Here is a 20370-nt window from a genome sequence, read left to right as displayed (position 1 = left end):
CTAAAGTGCTATTTCAGTTAAACGTTTGGAGTACACACATTTCACATATTAAGAATACTCGCCGTGTTTCTCGAGAATAGACGAGAACTGAGGCCAGAATGCAAGCACTGCCCTCCGCTTCCTTTACTTACGTCAGAACACCTGTTTGAAGGGGTGGTCAGGTGAATGAAAGCATCACTTTTGCGCACTGGACTTTACATACAATCATACAAATGCAAGTTCCACCTCATGTCTTTCCTTTTCAGTTTTGCAAAACAAACTTGCTTGCTTCATTCATGAGATTCTAAGAACACAACGGATGCAAAAATTCTGGGCTTAGCGAAGCGACAACTTGGACGGAGTAAGAAGCGGCTCTACCGTAATAATAATTAAAGGGGCGTTCCATGTCCTTTACACGCCCCGCCCCTAGTGTGATTGACGTCTGCCCTTGAGCTGCTAGGAGAAATTAAACGAGCGTGTTGGCTATGGAAAGAGTTACCCATAGGGGATGACAGAAGACCGCGGCAAAATGTAAAATAATGAGTCAGCGAAGTGGACCTAATATTTAGAAGTAGCCTACCGTTTCTGAAGTGTTCCTCGTTCACAGTGGCAACTCAGACATGGTAAAGTCAATTCGCTCCTGCTCGGCGATCAAAGTGAGCGACAGGTTTATCCATGGTTCGTCTCTGTCATGAAGGAACACAGTTAGCCTATGATAACGAGAGAAATGCGATAAGCTTGCACGGACCACAGAAAGCGATACTTTCGTGTCGTATTAACGATGAACCGACAAAATTATTTAATTAATCGTTTTTTTGATCACGAGTAGTAAGTGACAGCGAACATTTCTTTCAAAAGGCGGCTACAAAGAAACCTCGTCTCTAATTTGCTGGACCTCATGGCATGGGCACCGAATTTGCTTCACAGCTCAAGACCCCGTGTAATGTTTGACCAACAGTGATAAACTTTTCGACTTGACTGGGGGACCTTAGAGCTAGGATGAGTGCAGAAAAACAAACTTAAACACCTGCGAGTGGATAGCGGTCGTTTAAAGCGAGAGTTCACCATGGACAAGAAAGCAAACGGTACAAGTTCACCTCAGCTTCGAATAAACATCCCCAGCACAGCGAAGGAAAGAGTTCCCAGGTAAGTTCATTAATTAAGTATGATTCTAAACCTTGGCGATACAGCTTTTCTTTCATCACACGCGTTGCTGTTTGCCCAAACAAAACTTTGTAATACTTGTTCTGAGATGGCGGGTGTATTGAGGCTACCACAATACACCGGCCTGTTACTCTGTTCGGTCCCCCAGTGTATTGGCATGCTTGCTATCTAAAGCAGCCACCTCGCAACCTAAACCCGACACCAGCGAAATTCCTGTCCCGTTTTTGTCATAGATACGTGTGACGTTTTCCCACAGCATCGTTACATTAGACAGTTTGTAGTATGTCAACACTTGTGTAATTAAAGTATAATTGAACGCTTTCCTGTGCGCGCATCTTGTATTGGAAATAAAACAGGACAGCGATGCTCTTCTCTAGCAGGTGAAACGAGATACGATCAGGATCACTTGTTTTACTGGAATTTACCCTGTCGTTTTAACCAGTTTGTCAAGATCCCCTATGTCGTGTAATGACTAATCTCTTACCGCAGTGTTAGTATTTTTCTTTTTATCCGTCGTTTATCAAGTATTTTCGAAAACCCCGTTTGCCATTTAATGCTCTTACGTAACTCACTTCACCGTCAGACCCGGAACTACCGGCACAGGTGTGTAATTATGATAATAATAACAATTAAAAAACCCTTTGTACTTGTTAACTCTTGTCTGGGCTGTCATTGGTTTACGTCTTTAAGCAGAGATCACATTTCTGAATTATCATGTTTTCACAGTGTACTTCTCTCCTGTTTGTAATTCATAGTATTTGCTGACCATTTCACCAGCGTGTATATGTGTACGTATGTGCATGTGAACTGTGCACAGGGTGTGTGATGATCATATATCTTTCACAGTCAGAAATCATTTCCTCTGTAGTTTTGGTTTTGAGGCAGTTCAAAACAAGTCTCAAAGTGTATATTGCTCAGGGGAGTTCTCACACAGTGTTTGTATGTCAACAGTGTGGATCCATATGGCTTCGAGCGGTCAGATGACTTTGATTATGAGTCCTATGAGGAGTTCATGTCAGAGTATTTGGCTGTACTCACGAGACGGTCCATCAAGTGGTCAAAACTGCTGCAAGGGAAAAACCGTGTGGAGAAGAATTTGAAGGGTGGGTGTGAGAGATTCGCGCAGTGGGTAAACTTTCACACTCGCACACACCCTCGCGCGGACAAACAGTAACATACTGGCTTCCACCTGCTGTGTTTGCAATGAAATGTATGCACTTCAGTCAGGTGTTCTCCATAAATTACTGACACTCTCAGGATTGACCTTTTGCAGGACACCATGTGGTTTCCATGGTGATCTCTTTTGATTGCTTTTATCTGTGTTGTGCTTGTGTGTGTGTGTGTGTGTGTGTGTGTGTTCACCTTTGGAATGATCCTAACCTTGCGTCCCTTCTTTGTAAGAAAACACAGTGTTTTACAGTGTTTGTCCTCTTATTGGTCTGTTGTTGCAGTGAAGCGTTACGTGCGGAAAGGAGTGCCCAATGAGCACAGGGCTCTCATCTGGATGGCAGCCAGCGGCGCTCAGCAGCAGCTGGAGAAAAACCCTGGCTATTACCACTCACTGCTGGAGGCCCAGCACGACAGCAAGCTGGTGGAGACCATCCGTACAGGTGAATTCACTCAGTCCCCCAACCAGCCGATGTTAAGCTGGTTTCGTTCATGATGTTATTCCCACACAGCGCAGTTCAGGCGTCGTTATCAGTTAGCGCAGTGCTTCCCAACCCCCGTCCTTGGGGAATGCCCCGGTTTGTTTGATACGTGGGGTTTTTTTTTTGTTTTCTTTTTTTGCGGGCCCTGAAGTAGCTCAACAGATTGCAGTAATGAGGCATTAAATGAGAAGTTGACAAGTTGAGACATATTTGGTTGTGCAGTGATGTGGCAAATATGTGAAACAATTGATGGCCCCTGTGGAAAACACTGAGGAAAAAAAACGAAATATATGTATTTTTTAAATATCACATTTTTATGATGGGGGTTATGTTGTTTAATGTGGATAACTGAGCCAACCCTACCAGTCTTACCAACCTAAGCCAGTCTTAACAATTATCTAATATTTGCTCATGACTTAGCATGACTGGCATTTTTATTTCATTGACATAGTTTTTCATTTTTTTTCAGGCAAAAAGTTTTTTTTTTCCCGTAATGAAATAGTTGAGAATGGGGATGCCGCACTACTTGAGAAGACTTGAGGAGTTGTAGCTACTGTTTTTATCTTGTTTGATACAACACACTGGCACAGACACGCATACTTACACAACACATTAAACCTACATTACACAGGAAACTAGTCTCTGCTTGTCACTTCCCAGCATCTCATAACACAAGCTTTTATCTGTAGTGTAATTACCAGTACTGTTGTCTCGCGCACTTCGGATGTTTCAACTCAACTTGATTACTTGACCATCGTTCAGACAGACTCTATTGATTCTCTCCTCTAAGGAAAATCCCTGCGTTAAGCATGATTCCAGGTTTGCATCTCATCGTAAACACCTTTGACCCTCTCGGGATCTTACCAATAAGTTAAAGCACCGTAATTTTTTTACCAGTGCCTTTGATTGCAGTGGGGCCGTATGGACCCTGACCACAGCAGTGTGGAGCCTCTGTTTAAATGCTATACAGTCCTGTTCACAGACTGAGAACTGTGTGAGAGCTTGAGAGGTTGTTGTGAAGCAATGGTAGCTTATCAGGAAGCCTGTGAGAGAAGTGTAATGTTTTGGATTGCAAGGCTCTCGCTGGCAGTTCTGTGTGCAGTCTTTGTGGTTTTATCTCAGCCTTGCACAAACTTCCTGCTGTAATAGGACAACAGAGTAACAATAACATTAAAACATAAACATTTTTTTTAATCAACGTGACTCACAGTAACGAGCGGTTCAACAGTTACACGGCTAGCCCGTTACTCTACAGAACGAGGCCAATAAAGTGAATTCCTTTTTTAGTGAAATTCTGCAGTTTTTGGAAGTTTAGAGCTGTTTGAATAAGATGCATGGCTTTTTCTGTGCCCCGCAGACTTGCACAGGACTTTTCCGGATAACGTCCAGTTCAGGAAGACGGCCGATCCGTGTTTACAGAAAGCCCTGTACAATGTGCTAGTGGCATACGGTCACCACAACAAGGCTGTTGGCTACTGCCAGGTAACCCAAGGCATGACACCGACACCTGATCTCTCTACTGTTACCATGGAATTTCATGTCAACTGGTATCAAATAATAACTGTCATTTTGTATTCTGAAATTGCATTCACAACCCCTATAGGCAGAATCACCCATGAGACATTTAAAATGTTTGTGATCCTTCTCAAGTCTGCTTGAGTATTATGCACAGGTAGTTAAATGTGTTGACATTGCTCAGTATTTGGGAGAGTTGATTCTTGAAGTAGTTGCTTTGTGAAAGAGCCTTTAGAGCTACAAAGTGATGTTGTCACTAGTGCATCTGTTCACTTCCGTACGTGCTGTGTGTCTTCCCATGCAAAATAGATGATACAAGAAAATAAAACATTTTGCAGGAACTTCAATGCAAACTATAATGCAAACTCTTTTTCCTCGATAGGAATTTCAGTCCAATTTTCATTGCAAATAAACCTCAAATCGTCTGTGGGGCTTGACTCACGTACATGCGACGCTATCAAAGCTTTCTCTTACTTGCTGAGTTCCCTGTCCGTTGATCGTGACATGCCTGTGCTTTTGAGCTGGTGCTTTTTGTTTTTCACACACAAAAGAGAACAGGTGTGCTCCTGGGTTCAGTAGCTAGGCTGGCCGTTCTTGTTCAGTGAAACAAATAACCAGAAGTTCACAGACAATGAGAAATGGTAGCACTTCAGTTTTTTTTTTTTTTTTTTAATAATTAAAAATGTTCTAACATTTCCATTTCCAGGTTCTTCTTTTTTTGTGTGTGTGTGTGTGTGTTTACTTTTCGGTCTGCTGCCGCATACGCTCTGTTGTGGTCATTCTTTGTGTGTGCCCTTTTCCCTTGTTCCTGTGACAAGCTCACGTGTGATTGTGTGTGAAAAACGTCTGTGGCAGGGCATGAACTTCATTGCTGGATACCTCATCATAATCACCAAAGACGAAGAGAAATCCTTTTGGCTGATGGACGCTCTGCTTGGCAAGATACTACCAGGTCTTTTTTTTTTTTTTTTTTTAATTTAATTTTATTGGTTTGTTTGTATACATGACCATGTTCAAATACATTAGCATACTGCAGTAAGTGTATTAGTGATGGTGAGGTGTTTTTTTTTTTACCAGTCTCACCCAGGGCACATTGTAAGTAAGGTAAGTCTAGTGCTGGTCATACTGTGAAGTTAAGACTCACCAATCCTTTAGCTGATCAAACCTGTATGTAATGGATTCTCCCTGAGCTGGCGTTAACTCGTCTACCCCAGCTGTTAAGCGGTTAGACGCCCTAGCAAGTGAGCTGAAGACTTCAAATGGTACCAAGTTCAAGATTCAGAATGTCCCTTCGAGGGTACAGAGTTTATCTCCTCAAAAAAGGCACAGTCGCTGTGTGTACACCTCATAAACATGTCTAAATGAGAGCTGGAACAGCCCTTAAAAATACAGTGATGTCCAGACAATGTCAGAAGTTATTGGGGCATTGCAAAGGAATATCGTATTAGCTGGCAGGCCCGCTTGTTTAAACAGCAGTGAAGATCAGATTTGTCTTTTTGTCTTTTTGTTTCGTCAGAAGAGATGCTGTAAAAGTGATGGCCAAAAGCAAGCAGATAAAAGAGTTATATAATCCCCGAGATGTGCGGGTGTGTTTGTCTGTATACATGAGATGGGATGGACAGTAGTAGCGTGTGTGTATATTTGTGCGAGTGTGTGTGTGTGTGTGAGAGTGTATGTTGAGGTGACATGTGCAGTTCTATTCTGGGATCTTAACCCCATCCTCTTGGCTATGAATAAACCGAGGGAGGTGATCACATGATCTTGATCTCCTGGAAGCCCGTTAGACCTGCGGCTGTACAGGGAAACTCTAATCTCAAATTCCCCAGCGAAGCCTGTACTTCCTGTCCCCATCTAGACTCCCGTATGGAAAAGACACATTTTACAATTACACATGTTTTGTCTAAAAAAAATATTTAACTATAAAGCTGTGTTTGTGATTGGCTGAAAATTCACTCGTAGGAGAACGTACTTGTTGGGGTGAAGCTTGATCATTGTAAACAGTTTATATCAGGGGAGGTGTGATTGAAGACCAAGGATTGTTTTAGTGACAGTAATATGAATTAAACATTTTATGAAGCAGAAACATACACATGTTTCACAGTGATGCTGGTAAGGATAAATTTTGTGCTTTGGCTTCATTGGGCCCCATTCATTTATATCAGGCAATACTGGGTGGGTAACCTATTTTCACAATGTCTCACAATGTTTTCACAATGTCTTACAGAAGTTTATACTGACAGTCTATGATCGTCCTTTGCCCACCTATGTAAAGGCCAATAACAGCATGGTACATCCAAAGCAATATGTATATATAGATATAGGGTTATATTCACATCTCCTCTCTCTCTCTCTCACTCTCAGACTACTATACTGCGGCCATGCTGGGGCTGAAGACAGACCAGGAGGTGTTGGGGGAGTTAGTGAAGGCCAAAGTGCCGGCGGTGTGGCAGGCCATGGTGGAACATAACGTGATGTGGACCCTGGTGGTGTCCCGCTGGTTCATCTGCCTCTTCATCGACATCCTGCCCGTGGAGGTAAAGGGCGGAGCGTAAAATCACGCCGCTCCGCGTTATCGTTTTACTGCATCGCTTTAACTGCGCTCAGAGTTTACGACAGCTGTACCTTAACACATTCACTGTGCATTTGACTGCACTCAGTGTGTGAGTGCACAGGCATGTCATGGGTCCAAATGTAGTTTGCTCCAAGAGCAGCCGCCCTCCGTCTGTGACGTGTTTGTCCTTCAGTGTCACCAGCTCTGAATGTTTCAGTCATTCCATGCAATGCCTGGAGTAACTAAGTAACACGCATCCTGAGAAGAGGAGATAAGCTGTTTAGCTGAACGGAGGTGGTGAACTGTTCTAGGCTGAGACATATCCCCGTCAGAATGCGCGGCCTTTTCAGGAAGAAGCTGACTATTCCGCGAACCGCACCGTTGGCTTAGTTTTTAAATGTAAAAGGGACGTTTACTCTTTTTAGGCAGGCATGTCAGAGGACAACACTGCAAACCGGGCCAACCCTGTAATGCTGTCAGTGCAACTCTGAAGAGTTTGACTCAGTGTGTTAACATTTTTCATAGTGTGAAATGACGGCAGAGAACGCCGGATGGTAGATATTGTACTGTCTGTCATTCTCGAGGACTCCACACATGTGTCCGTCATGGTTATTGGTGTTAGCTGACCTCTTTCAAACTAGCCTAATGGAGACAGGCCATATGAGAGAGAGAAATGCCTTTGGGGCTTAGCACTGGAGTCGCTGAGCATGTTGGGATGGAGTGGATTTATTGAGTGGTGATGAGATGAGTAGAGTCTGGGGATTGGGTCCTGTTGTTTTAATCAAAATCCTGTTTTAAACTCGCGGCTAGTTTTAAATCTCGATACCGATATAAGCTCTGTTGGTCTCTTACGTTAAATGTGAGCATGAAAAAGTTCTCACGACGCGGCCCCTGTTGTGAGTTCAATTTCGAAATTGACCGTCTCGTCATCTTCGTGTTCCGCAGACGGTTCTGCGGATCTGGGACTGCCTGTTCTACGAGGGTTCTAAGATAGTGTTCCGCGTGGCACTCACGCTGATCCGGCACAATCAGGCAGTCATCCTGGAGGCGCGGAACCTTCCGGACATCTGTGACCGCTTCAAACAGATCACCAAGGGCCCATTCGTGGAGGACTGTCATACTTTTATGCAGGTGAGACACGCGCACACACTCACACCTGAGACACACATGATACATGTCCCCTCGGCTGTTTGTCTGTGATACTAAAGCCAACAGAAACTCTCTGCTGTGAAAGAATGTGGGGGAAACTGTCTGAACCCATAATACTGATGGGTTATTAAGTGTGTCACACAGTTGTGCTGTGAATTTTTTTTAAACTTTTTTTTATGAGCATAGGATATGACTCTTAGAAGGGGCACCCACAATTTACTCATAAGACCAAAACATACATGTCCACAGCTAGTGGCACACTGTGTCGTCATGGCTTTAAATAACCGAGTGGAATTTGATTCTGTTGACACCACGTTTGCATGTTCATAGTGAATGGTGTGAAATAGTCCCCCATTAACAGTGCAGTTTTTACCAGTGACAGAAACACATCACAGGTGCAGTTTTCAGCTTTCACCAGATCCCTTAATCACGTTCAACACAAAAATACAAATTTTAATCAGAGGCTCCAAAATAACCACAGAGCTTGACACGCTCCAGCGCAAATCCAACGGACTCCCATACGACAGGCCGAGCACTGGCATAACTGCACTTCCTCCTCTTCTTCTTCTTCTTCTTCTTCTTCTTCTTCTTCTTCTTCTTTTTAAATTCAGACATTTTCACAAACCGATCTTTTAATAAAGCACGGTCATTATTTTTTTTTCCACGGTCTCTTCAGAAAATTTTCACAGAACCTGGACGACTCTCCATGGCGACGATCGACAAACTCCGGGAGACGTGTCGGGCGCGGATAGTGGCCGAGGAGTCCTGATGTCTTCCTTTCCACACACATTTCATCCATTCCCAAATCTTATTTGCACAATCTAGATTGACTGCTGCCAGTGACTGTTCCCATTCTGTTGTTAGACCACATTCTAGAAGGCTGAGATCTGTAGAATATACTGTTTTATTATCTACTCACTTACAAACTGTGATTTTTTTTTTCTTCTTTTTTTTTTAGTTTTAGTTTTACTTTTTCACATAGAGCCTTGTGCAGACTTCTGTAAGTCCCTCAAGTTTGTAGAAACTATGCAGGCAGTAACATTTCCGATCAGATAGTGGATTTATAGAGGTAATAGATATTTTCTTATCATTTCACAGAATTTAGTCAGTTAGATTGGGTAAATTTCATGTGACTGCTTTAGTCTTACATGAGGGTTACAGAAGGAGATTTTTCAGAGAGTAAAGGTGGTTAAAAAAGTAACAGTGATAATGAAATGTTTCGGTTACTTTGCACTTTTGTCCATATACAGTCTTATGTGTATGTGACTTGGCTTAAGAGGACTGTTGTAACACTACAGTATGAAAAACTGTGTAGGACTCCGTGAAGAAATGCACTAATACTTGTACTGTTCCTGCGTTTGTTTTAGAATGGGATAAACCAGTGATAAATTCTCATTCTTAATACAGGGTACGTATGGTCAGTTGTGAGAAAATTTCAAGAGACAGTGGTCCAGTTAAATCAGCTCCAGCAATAACGCGTCCTTTCAGAGATGCACTGCAGCAATTAAAACTTCCTTTCGTTGAACTGCGTCTACCTTTGTACCTTCAAGGCTGTGCAGCAACTTTGGTTATTTAGTCCAACTCTCAAATGTGCAAGTCCTTGTTGAATAATAAATTGCCTCATTTAACTTTGAAAACCAGGCTTTGTTAAATATTGATCTCTGAAAGAAATCTGACAAGTAATTCATTCTGTTCTCATAGTGCAATGACATTTACTATACCGGTGTTCTGTGAGGTAGAGTAGAAAGATGTAAAAAAAAAAAACCAAAACAGTATGACTGAACTACATTTCCCAGCATTCACTCCACGTATTCATATTTATATGTCAGACAGAAAACAAATGATCACTGGTTTGTAATTTCATTTATTGACCTCATCAAGATGCATAATAGAAAAAAAAAGGATTTAAGCATTTCCTACAAAAATAAAAGATCAAAACCACTGCAATTTATATTAACAGCATTCAAAACAGGCCAAAAGAAATTAATGCCAGCCAAAACAGGAACAAATGATCATTTGTCAGGTGAGAGGGTACATATTTTCAAATTGCAACAGTACCTTACTCTGTAAAGAATGATATTGCGTTCAGTCTTGCACTGAAGGAGTTCAGAGTGCACACTCTTGAGTTTTACAAACCTCACCACGCAGGGCCTCTCTATCTCCGAGGTGTCTGTTATAGTAACAGCTGAGGACTCCGGAAAGGTTTACCATTCTTTGCTTTAAGAACAGCCAGTTTTGTGTGTGTTGTGTTCATCAATTTAACAACTACTTTTTGGTCACAAGTTCTCATGATTAAAATATTCAATTTTATTTATATATTCTTAACATTTAATGATCAAATAGTGCAGAATTAACCTGACTTAAATATTAACATTAATTTTTTTTTCTTTTTTTTTTTAAAGTTCAGTTTTAAACTGTTTCTCGCTTGTGCATAGTGGTCTGCAGTTAGCTAGGGAGGAGAGGAGGGAGTGAAAGACTGATAAGATAAAGGGCGGGGCAAAACTAAAGCTAGGTGTTGTCGGTCATAATCATCCCTTTTTACTGGAAATTACTGAGGTCTCAAAGGTGATGTCACAGAAAATATGACCCATCATTCATCAACAGAAAAGGAGACAAAAGCCAGAAAAGGAGGAGGAAACTTAAGCGTTTCTTTTTTTGTTGTTGTTTTTTTTAAGTTTCTAAAGTGAAATCGCTCTGTTCTAGTTCACACAAACCAAACCCATGAGAAGTATTTTCCTGGATGACGGTGCTGGTCTCCACCTCACACTGAAGAAACTACTGGAAACTAAAATCAATTATTTACCCAAGTATTGGATTGCAACAGAACACTCCTCTGTCAACACAGCATTTTTCCCCTCACCCTCCCTCACTCACTCTCTCCCTCTCGTTATTTCACACGTTTAATATCAGCATTTATCATACGGCTTATCCTCCAGTCACTGTTTATACACAACACTGCCTGCTCTAAACCAGCACTCTCAGAGTTTGCTCTCCATTGGTAGATAAGCACGGCGCCCATGGTGACATCATTACTCAGGCGTTCCGACCACACCCCCTCCAGCCTGGTAATATATAACTTAAAATGTCTGGTAAACACATATTTACAGAAATAAAACAAATCTACTAAATAACACGATTCATTAAAACCCAAACGAATTCAACCTCGAGGATGAGAAAAAAAAGAGGTGAGGGAAACATGGTGACCAGCCGTGAGAAAACGACAGAAAAGAGAGGGATGGGTCTTTCATAAAACCACCATTCAGAAAGAAAAGCACTTCTAGTAACTGGAGCACTCTTGAGATGAGAGGCAGGCAAAAAAGAAGAGCAGGTGATGGTAGTAACAGACGGAGAGACTCGAGAGATGGTCGTTAGTAACAGTAGCGCTGTGGTCTCCTTTTCTCTACAAAACCAAATATAGGGTTGGGGGAGAGGAATTCAAACAATGCGCATACACACGCGCGCGCGCACACACACACACACATACACACACACACACAGAGCCAGTCTTTTCTGCCAGGACTCAAAGCCTGACCAGTCCAACAAGAGCCACGGCTGGACGTCCTGGTCTTGTAATGGGAGGGTGACAGGTTTAAATGGTCTGATAGCCAGCATGACTCCTCTTCCTGCCTATCAGGTACGCGATGAGGACAATGAGAACCAGGCCGGCCAGGGCCGCGCCCACAATGATGGGAATCAGCATGTTGTCCTGATCCACAGGACACTCATCCGCTAGAGGGTCAGATGGAGGGAGGGGAGAGAGAGAGAGACGAAGAGAGAAAATTGGAATAAGAGAGATCTAAACAGAGCACACAGGACAAATACACATTAAAATGGACAGCATCTTTCCTTTATTGCTTTCGTTGTCATCACACACAGATATAGACCTGCATGTCGTTACACCATACATACGACAATACGCTTCTGTATTACATAAATATAAATAGTAAACATAAATAATATAAACAGTACTTAATTCTGAATATTTCATTGTCTTGTGTTAGATTTCTGATCAATTGGCTGTGATGTTATACGCTACAATACAGCTTGAGCAGGAAGGGATGAGGTTAAGGAGAGATACTTTACCTGTTCCAAACTGGTTTTCTCTCACGCCGAACGGCTGCACCCGCACGCCGACGGTGTTGAGGGAAAAAGTGTTTACGATAGCGTAAGTCTGGGTGGCACTGCACATGTAAGAACGGCCTAGTGTACCCCTCAGGTAGTCCAGAGTGGAGTTAGAGGCTGAGAATGGGGCTGGAGAGAACAGGTGACAGACACACACATGCACACACACACACAATATAAGCAACAGGTGGAAAAAATGCAGCTGCTTAAAGTTCAATATCTCAGGTGTGAGGGACTGTAGTGAACTTGAAAGTTCATTATCTGAACTGAGGAGCGCAGAAGTAGCTAGGCACAGGTCAGGGTAAGGTTTCAACAGTTCTGTAATTAATTCAATAGTTTAAAGGGTTCGTTTTTGTTCGAGTGAAGCCCTTGTCAGTCGCTGAAGTCAGCAGAAGTTTTACGTTATACAAGATGTATTGATCAGAAACTAACCTGGAGAATTAAAGAAACTGCATGGACAGTCTCAACAGACAACATGATACCAATATTCACCTTGAATTGTCCCTGAGAGATGTAAGTCCAGATGTGGGCAGAATTAGAACTCTTACCTGTCATATCAGGCCAGCTGGCAGATACATTTACAGCACTCAGGTGATACTTATTAGTGGTGGAGTTCTACGGATGCAAACAGAGGTGGAGAGAGAGAGAGAAAGAGAAAGCAAGAAAGAGAGAAAAAGAGAAAGAGTTAGTCATGAGGTGAAAACGTTCTTGATCCTCAATAATAAATCATTCATATGCTATTTTCCACTCCATGTGTTTTGTATGGAAGAGAACAACAACAACAACAAAAACCCCCCAAAACCACAGGACCCTCACCAGCGTAAACGTGAAGCTGAGAATGGTACCATTCTCCGTCAGCAGCAGGGTGGAGCTGGTAGGACCACATGACCCTGAGAATGACGTCCTATTGGGGTGCAGATTCACGACGGTGGAAACAGTCTACACAAAGTGAAGAAACACGTGCAGAATTCATTATATTTATCGCTCTTCTCCTTAAAAACATTACAAAATTCCATTACCTATGTGTACAATGTGTGGAAATTGGAAAAAATCCATAATAGTTGTAAAGCCATCCTTGTATTATTTAGTCCTCTAAAAATGTGTGTTGTTAAGCGTATTAATATTGACATATACCTTGTTCTGGGATTTGGAGGAGTGGGTGATGTTAAGCTGGAGCCCCATTCTGGCCAGTAAGCAGATGGTACCGTTGCCGTTGGTGACGTTGTAGTTGCCACGTTCTGGGTTGCTGGGCGTAGGGGCGGGTGTAGGGGCTTCAGTGGGAGCTGCAGTTGGGGGTGCAGTTGTAGCGCTCTGATCCGCCATGCACACACTCTCTGAGGGGATAAACAGGACACTGCAGTTAGATTAAAGGATTAAACACACACACACATACACACACATTTAAAAACATCACATCCATCATCAATGTGAGTAGAGCATGTAAATACAATAATGACTGTTTATGGACAATAAAATAGGAGAAATGTTCTCCAACTAAAGGTTAGCTTTTTGAGACTCCTGTCACTAAAGGACGATGGGACCTGGTTTATTTTCTAAAATCAGCTCAGATTAAGAATAAACTCTGACTATCTGTCCCACTCTGTCTATCTGTTCACTTCTTCACTGTAGGAAATCCCCATACAGCCCCTCTGACTGACAAAGACATGTGGTACATGAGGTCTACAATGCAAACGTGACGTACATTCATAAGCATCTGGGTCTATTGCTCTATATGTTAATACAAGTCTTTTTTAGTGTATGTTCCTAAAAAAAAAAAAACACTCCACATAAGGTACGGTTATTAGGAGGCAAGGAAAAGCCACTGTGTACCGTTTTGGCTGAGGTCACCTCCGAGCATGTAGGCCTCCATCTTCATGTTGGAGAGGGTGACGGTGACGTCCGTTCCCTTCAGACTGACAGTGGTGGAGCTCAAACACCTATACGTGCTGTTCATGCGCGCCGCGATCCCCGAAGAGTTTGTCACCAAGGTAACGGTCTCTACAGACGACAGAGAAGCAGCGACAATATACGGAGTTAAAATGCGACGTCTCTAACACAGCGATGCGTTTGCCTTTGATCTGCTCTTTATTGCCTTTAATAAAGCGTTTAGAATATCGTGAGTGCGTGAGCTTTTAACGGTGACGTCTTTAAAAAAGGAATTTATTTAAAAGAACTGCTGTGTGTGTGTGTGTGTGTGTGTGTGTGTGTGCATTTTCTAGGTGTTTTTGTGTAATACAAGTCTGCACTAGTGACAACATTTGGAGATAAATAGAGAGGAGAATGGGGAAATGTCTACCCATCTGACCGCCTTTGTGTGAGAACAAAAACAAACAACAGGGAGCCACATGAGATCTGTTTTGAAGTAGGTCGTGTTTGAGTGTTTGTATGTGAGTCACACAAAAACATGACTCAGATGTTTGCATTCATGTAAATGTTTTTTTCCAAAACACTGTGTCAGTAGTAGACTGAGGGCTCTGAGACACTAGAGGGCGCTATAGCTAAATAATTGGTTAGGGGTGTGTGTGTGTGTGTGTGTCTCACCAGTGCTGGAGGACTGTGGGAAGGTGGCGCTGTCGTTGAGGTTATACGTCAGGCTGAGGTTAGCCACTCTGTACTGGTTGCCGTCAGTGGAAAAGGACAGACTAAAAGTGTGTCCGTCCCCAAAGGAAGCCTCCAGCTCAGGTTGAGCATCTTCACGTCCACACGAACTCCCATTGCCCACTGCTGCTGAGTCTGGGAGGGCCACATTCACTGTGCGCTATTGGATCAAAACAAAGAAAAAAATAAAAGCCTGTTACACTCTAATAAAAGGTGTAACTATGCAGACATAACACAGACTCTGAAGTGTGAAGCAACTAGGCTATTTTGAATTGGCACAGCTAAACAGGCCTTTTATTGGAGACTGGTAACTTGTGCCTTTATCAAACACACTGTCATGCTACAAAATTCAGGGACTCCTGATGGCCAGAAGGGCGTTTTTGAGTAGGGCTCGGGTAAAAAAAAAAAAAAAAAAATTACCACAGCCTATCAGGAGAACAGCTACCTATCTATGGGTTGTACCCATTTCCAAACCTGTTTCAGGCCTACCCTAGTCTATCAGTGCATTACTGAAACAGAAATTTCTGTCAGGTTCATACATTACATGCTACAACGGTGTGTGTGTTGTATGTGTGTGTGTGTGTTGTGTGTGCTTTGGTGGAGGGCTGTACCGTTCCATTGGAAGTGTCGTATGTGATTGAGAATGTAGCTGTGAGTTCTGCCTTGATACAGGTGGAGTTCCCATCTTTCACCTCTAGTGTTACACCCTGTACCACCGCCAAACAACCTGCAACAGAGAACAACATTATTATGGTCTGTGTTGGCATCATTACTTTCTGTGTATTTCTGTATTAATATTGGATATTATGGAATGTGTCTAAATCATTATGATGACTCTTAATGGAAACTGAGCAAGGCTATATGAAATAGAGAACCAAGGTAACCTTTATTGTTTTCACTACCTCTGTCCTAATAACCTGCTCTACATTCAAACAGTGAAGAGATGATAACAATCTTGTGATCAAGGTCATCATGTTAAGGCAAAAAAACAAATTTAATCTCTCCGTCACCACAACTGTCTTGTTGCACTACAGTATGACCTTAAAGGAAAATCACTGGTTACACGTCTGAACGTGGCCAGTGTGTATTTACACTTTCAACAACTGTCAAAGGTCAATGAGGTGAAAGCTGCAGTTCTGCACATTTACCAGCAGAGGGAGACACAAGTAAAGAAACAAACACTCATGTGCTTGAAATATGAGAGGCTTGGCATCCAGTAGTCTCAAAAACACAGAATCAGAACCAGCATGAGGGTGGAGGAATAGTTATATAATAAGTTATCACGGGGATCTGGCTGGAGGCTTTACAGTTATAACCCAGGCCAGGACTGCTGTGCTATAAAGGGAAGAATTTACAGCAAAGGTGTTTTTGAACATGGGATACAAGCAAATGCAGAAAACCTCCTAATGCATGGGTATACCTCTTACACAATTTATTCCTACAAAAAGACTCACTAAAAACAACAACCAAGACTGATATTAGAGTAATTAGAGTAACCTTGATGTAAAATAATATTGTCTACGCACAGGCATTAATTCAACATTTCAGCTCTGCCTAAATGAATACACGTCCATTAGAGGTAATAACCAATACATACTCATTCTGTTGTCGCCTAAGTAGTCCAGACAGTCCATGATAAGTGTATTTTAATTCTACATACTAACCATGGAACCAATGAAGTATATGGCTGCACAATGGTGCGTATACAGACATGAGCACCGTGCATCAACACTAGACTGATAAATGACATCATTTCACCATCTAAAATCAATTTTACATTTCTTTATGTATCAATAAAGTCCTTAATCAAACTATAATTAAACCTTCTGAGGACACAAGGCTACTCTAAGAAATCACCGCTTTAGCTTGGGGCAGCGGAGTACTAGAGTTGTCTGTGTCGGTATTTTGGAGCTGACTGTTGATAGGGGACCACTGGAAATCAACTCGCACAGTGCCTGATGTCCCATGTGATGTAACTGCGTGCTTGGCGTACTTCCACGTGCTAAAATTAACAAACGGTTTATTTACAATTTTCATCACTGGAGCTCAAGTGAAATACAGAGTGTATTATTAATGAGAAGAGACCAACGCAGCACATGACATGGCCTCTGCCGAATGCTGCACACAGAGACTGAGTGAAGACTGTAAAACTGTGGTATTCTTCACTCATACGAAGGGCTCCTACTTTGTTTAAAAAACTAAAAAAAAAAAACAACCTAATGTTCACTGTCTCATAAACTACATTTGTACGCTGTAACTACAGCCGAGGTAAAATGAATATGTTACATTGGTAGTAAGTGTAAGTACTACCAGTAAAAGTAGTAATAAGGCAGTAAACCTCTCAGTTATTCCATTCAAGGGAAGTTGTTTGAAAAAGACTTCATAAAAAAAAGACACCTTCTAAAAAGGCATCACAAAGGTGTTAACTAAAGTGTAACATACAAGAGATTAGAAAGAAAGAGAGAAAGTCAATATCTAAAACATTTTAAAACATCCTACAAATAAACAGTGACAGGAAGGCTGTCCGGTAGAGTTCAATAAACAACTCCAGCAATGCCATAGTGATATGCAAGAAAGAAAAAAAAAAAATTAGTTCACCTCCATTTAGCATTGACAATGGAGACAGCATGCAAGATAAAAACATGTGCTGACACACTCAGAATCATGTGAACATATTTATTAAGGGTGTGTACATGTGCTGTGCTTTTCAGCTAATTTTTGCAAACTCATTGCCATACAACAGAATTCACATGCATAAATGACCGCTCCAAATGCTAAGCAAGCGAAACTGAGTCAGGCGGTCTGTGTTTGGTTTTTACAATTGTGGTTTGCCATGTGCAGTGTGAAACCAAAGCTCTCTTGATTAGCTTGTTTTCAGAACAACTTTCCACAAAATCTTTTTTAGATAAGAGTTGAAGTGGACCAAGACCAAACCTAAGCCCTCTTTCAAATGGGGAAAAAAACAGTGTAAAATTGAGCAAATTGAGTTATTTTTTCTAATTTCCACCTCCAGTTTCATTTTGAAAAAATGACTTAATCAGGTTCTCATCTTGCCCTGTACTTGCAAGCTACACCTTGTGTACAGCCGCGCAATATCTGAAACATTCTAATGACGATGTGACACGCTGCATGTTTCCTGCTGTGAATGACTGTGAACAGACCACATACACACAGAGAGAGTCATTACAAGAAGGATCTGTCAGCCAAAGATTCACAACCAATCAACCAGGTCGACAAAGTGTCTGTCAAATAACGAGTGATTTTTCAATTCTCTCTCTTTCTTTTTTTCCGTGCTCCATTATTCTTTTTTCTTTCCTCCCTTTCTCCTCAGATCTCATTCTTTTCTCTGTGGGTGTCGGATATCCCGCAGTGTTTGATTTTCACTTTTCTGTTACAGCCTGTCTGCTTGCTCGCTTCTCTGTATGGCTGTTTCACTGCTGCCCATCAGATCTCACACACACACACACACACACACACACACACTTTATATATATACAGACAGAAGCCCATTACCTTGAATGTGTGATTGTGTGATGTGGAAAGCACACACTGTTATGTAAACCCCAGTGGGTCTGATGTCCAATCATGCTCTGGTGTGCTACTGATGACTCAGGGAGTTTTTAGCGTGGTGCAAAAAAGGATGACCTGGCTCCAACACCATCACCACCTCCATCACCTCCAACGCCACCACAACCAGACACGCAAACAAACCTATCTTTTGTCAGCTGCAAACTAACCACAGAACAACGTTGACTACAAACACACTCACAGAACCAAGACCCTTGTGACAGCAGATGCTGCTGGGAACTGTATGCTGTAAAGCCTCACCAGTGACGGAGGCCTAAATTTATCCAAACCACTAAATCTACCACAATGTGAGCATATTTACGAAAAGAGCTCCCTGGTTTCCACAGGTTAAAGGAAGATTCATATTTTTGCTTGTAGAACACTTTCCAGTTGGATATAACCACACGGGATGACTCTTAGTCTGTGCTCTAATAAGAGTTTAAAGAAGCAACTGCATGACGAGAGAGTCAGGGCGTCACAACAACAATACTGTCAACAGGGTAAGTTACAGCTCATCGTCTCCAGGTAGAGGGACAAAGAGAAAAACACAGAGAGGGAGAGAGAAAAATAGAGAAGGAGAAAAAAAAATATTTACGCATGTGTATATATATATATAGAGAGAGAGAGAGAGAGAGAGAGAGAGAGGGAGGGAGAGAGAGAGATGTCAGTATCACCCCCACGCGGGGTGAATGATATTGCTCTGTGCTGCAAACACATAGAGGGGTCACTGTTTTAACACAAAAGCGCTTCTGCGATCACGTGACGCGCTGGAGGACAATGGAGTGGTTCTGAGAGCGCTCAACTCGGACTGACAGCTACGCAGACTACTGCTGTCCGACAAGAAAAACAAATAGGCGGGTTGTCCGCATTACCGAGTTAGCGAAAAGCTGTACTATTTTGTTTGCTCTCTTCATTAGGTTTCATTCAATTACTTAAGGACCTCAGACTCAGTCGGAAGCAACCTGCTAGGATGTTCCGTTTATCAGCATATTACAGCAAACTTGCGTATTCTATCCGAAGCTGTACTTAATACGTTTGAACACTTACAGTGAATCAAGAGCATTTAAACTCGAAATGAAACAGCTGACCGGATCAGCCATTCTATGTCAACCCAGAGTCGTTATCAATCCGGTCATGACACTGCATTTTATGCATGGGGAAAATGAGAGACCTTGTCAAGACAGGACAATAGACTTATGTACTATTTTACTGATAACTTGCAGGACTTGCTTGTTTAGGATCGTCTCTGTATTGGACAAAATGTATGACGCTATTTTAGTTGGAATAACGTTCGATGTACACACACCTGCGCAGTTAACACTTACCCGTGAAAACAAAACAGGCAACGGCGGAGAGATGTCTGAAGTTCATGTTTCCAGTCGGGTGCTGTCACTGGAAATAACCCACAATCACAGGCGAGAGGGGTTCGTGAACAGCGCTACCAGTAGGAAATAGTCACTTTAATTACGTCTTGTCTGGGTCTGCGCACTCCGTTGTCTACGTCAAAAGACTGTTTAGGATATACCTTCTTTTCGTCAGTGTTTCTTCCAGGATTGCTGGTCTGTTGATTGAATTTCTGCTCTAAACCAACCAGTCTTCTATCTTGTGCAGGCTGCCGGGGTCAGACTAGACTGTTTCCCTTTCATGCCCTCAATACCAAGAAGGAATGTTCCAGTCATGTGAACTAGCCTTTAGAACCACCCAGCACGGTCACGTGCACAGCGCGACGCGTTAACGAGCAATGGTCCGTTTTAATCAACTTGGCACTATGTTGAGCCGTAAACAAAGCTTTAAATTAGAGTGTAATACAGGCTTTTTTTTATGTGAAAAGAGTCACGCGTTAGAAAGGAAAACGTATCAAGGGCAGAGATAACATTATCTTGAGCTGAACCTCCATAAATGTCGCATCATGATAGTTAATTCGTAATAATATGTGGCCTGCTTATAATGTAAATAAACCACGTATTAAACTGTTGTCAGAAAAGGGAGTAAAAACATGCCATGCAACGACAACCCGAGATAGAATGTAACGACTCACGGTCGGCAACTATGTGAAAACCTTATGTGCAGCCGGGG

The 20370-nt window shown here is 42.2% G+C and overlaps 2 protein-coding genes across 2 annotated transcripts; one reads left to right on the top strand and one right to left on the bottom strand.

Moving 5' to 3' along the window:
* The first annotated feature begins 885 nt into the window (after window positions 1-885).
* grtp1a (growth hormone regulated TBC protein 1a) lies at window positions 886-8788 on the top strand. Its single transcript, XM_030780735.1, has 8 exons — window positions 886-1125; window positions 2095-2246; window positions 2595-2753; window positions 4150-4274; window positions 5163-5259; window positions 6669-6841; window positions 7804-7989; window positions 8684-8788. The coding sequence occupies exons 1-8, from the start codon at window positions 1046-1048 to the stop codon at window positions 8774-8776; spliced, it is 1065 nt and encodes a 354-aa protein (XP_030636595.1). The 5' UTR covers window positions 886-1045; the 3' UTR covers window positions 8777-8788.
* Window positions 8789-10420: 1632 nt separating this feature from the next.
* On the bottom strand, window positions 10421-19925 carry lamp1a (lysosomal associated membrane protein 1a). Its single transcript, XM_030780674.1, has 9 exons — window positions 19620-19925; window positions 15339-15454; window positions 14671-14887; window positions 13960-14127; window positions 13264-13463; window positions 12946-13068; window positions 12678-12744; window positions 12091-12258; window positions 10421-11736 (listed from the first exon to the last, which is right to left on the bottom strand). Exons 1-9 carry the CDS (start codon window positions 19663-19665, stop codon window positions 11597-11599), a joined length of 1245 nt encoding a protein of 414 aa, XP_030636534.1. The 5' UTR covers window positions 19666-19925; the 3' UTR covers window positions 10421-11596.
* Between the last annotated feature and the right edge of the window lie 445 nt (window positions 19926-20370).

The sequence above is a fragment of the Chanos chanos genome, chromosome 7 (assembly GCF_902362185.1).
Source record: "Chanos chanos chromosome 7, fChaCha1.1, whole genome shotgun sequence".
NCBI lineage: Eukaryota > Metazoa > Chordata > Actinopteri > Gonorynchiformes > Chanidae > Chanos > Chanos chanos.
This window is presented reverse-complemented; position numbering and strand designations above follow the sequence as displayed.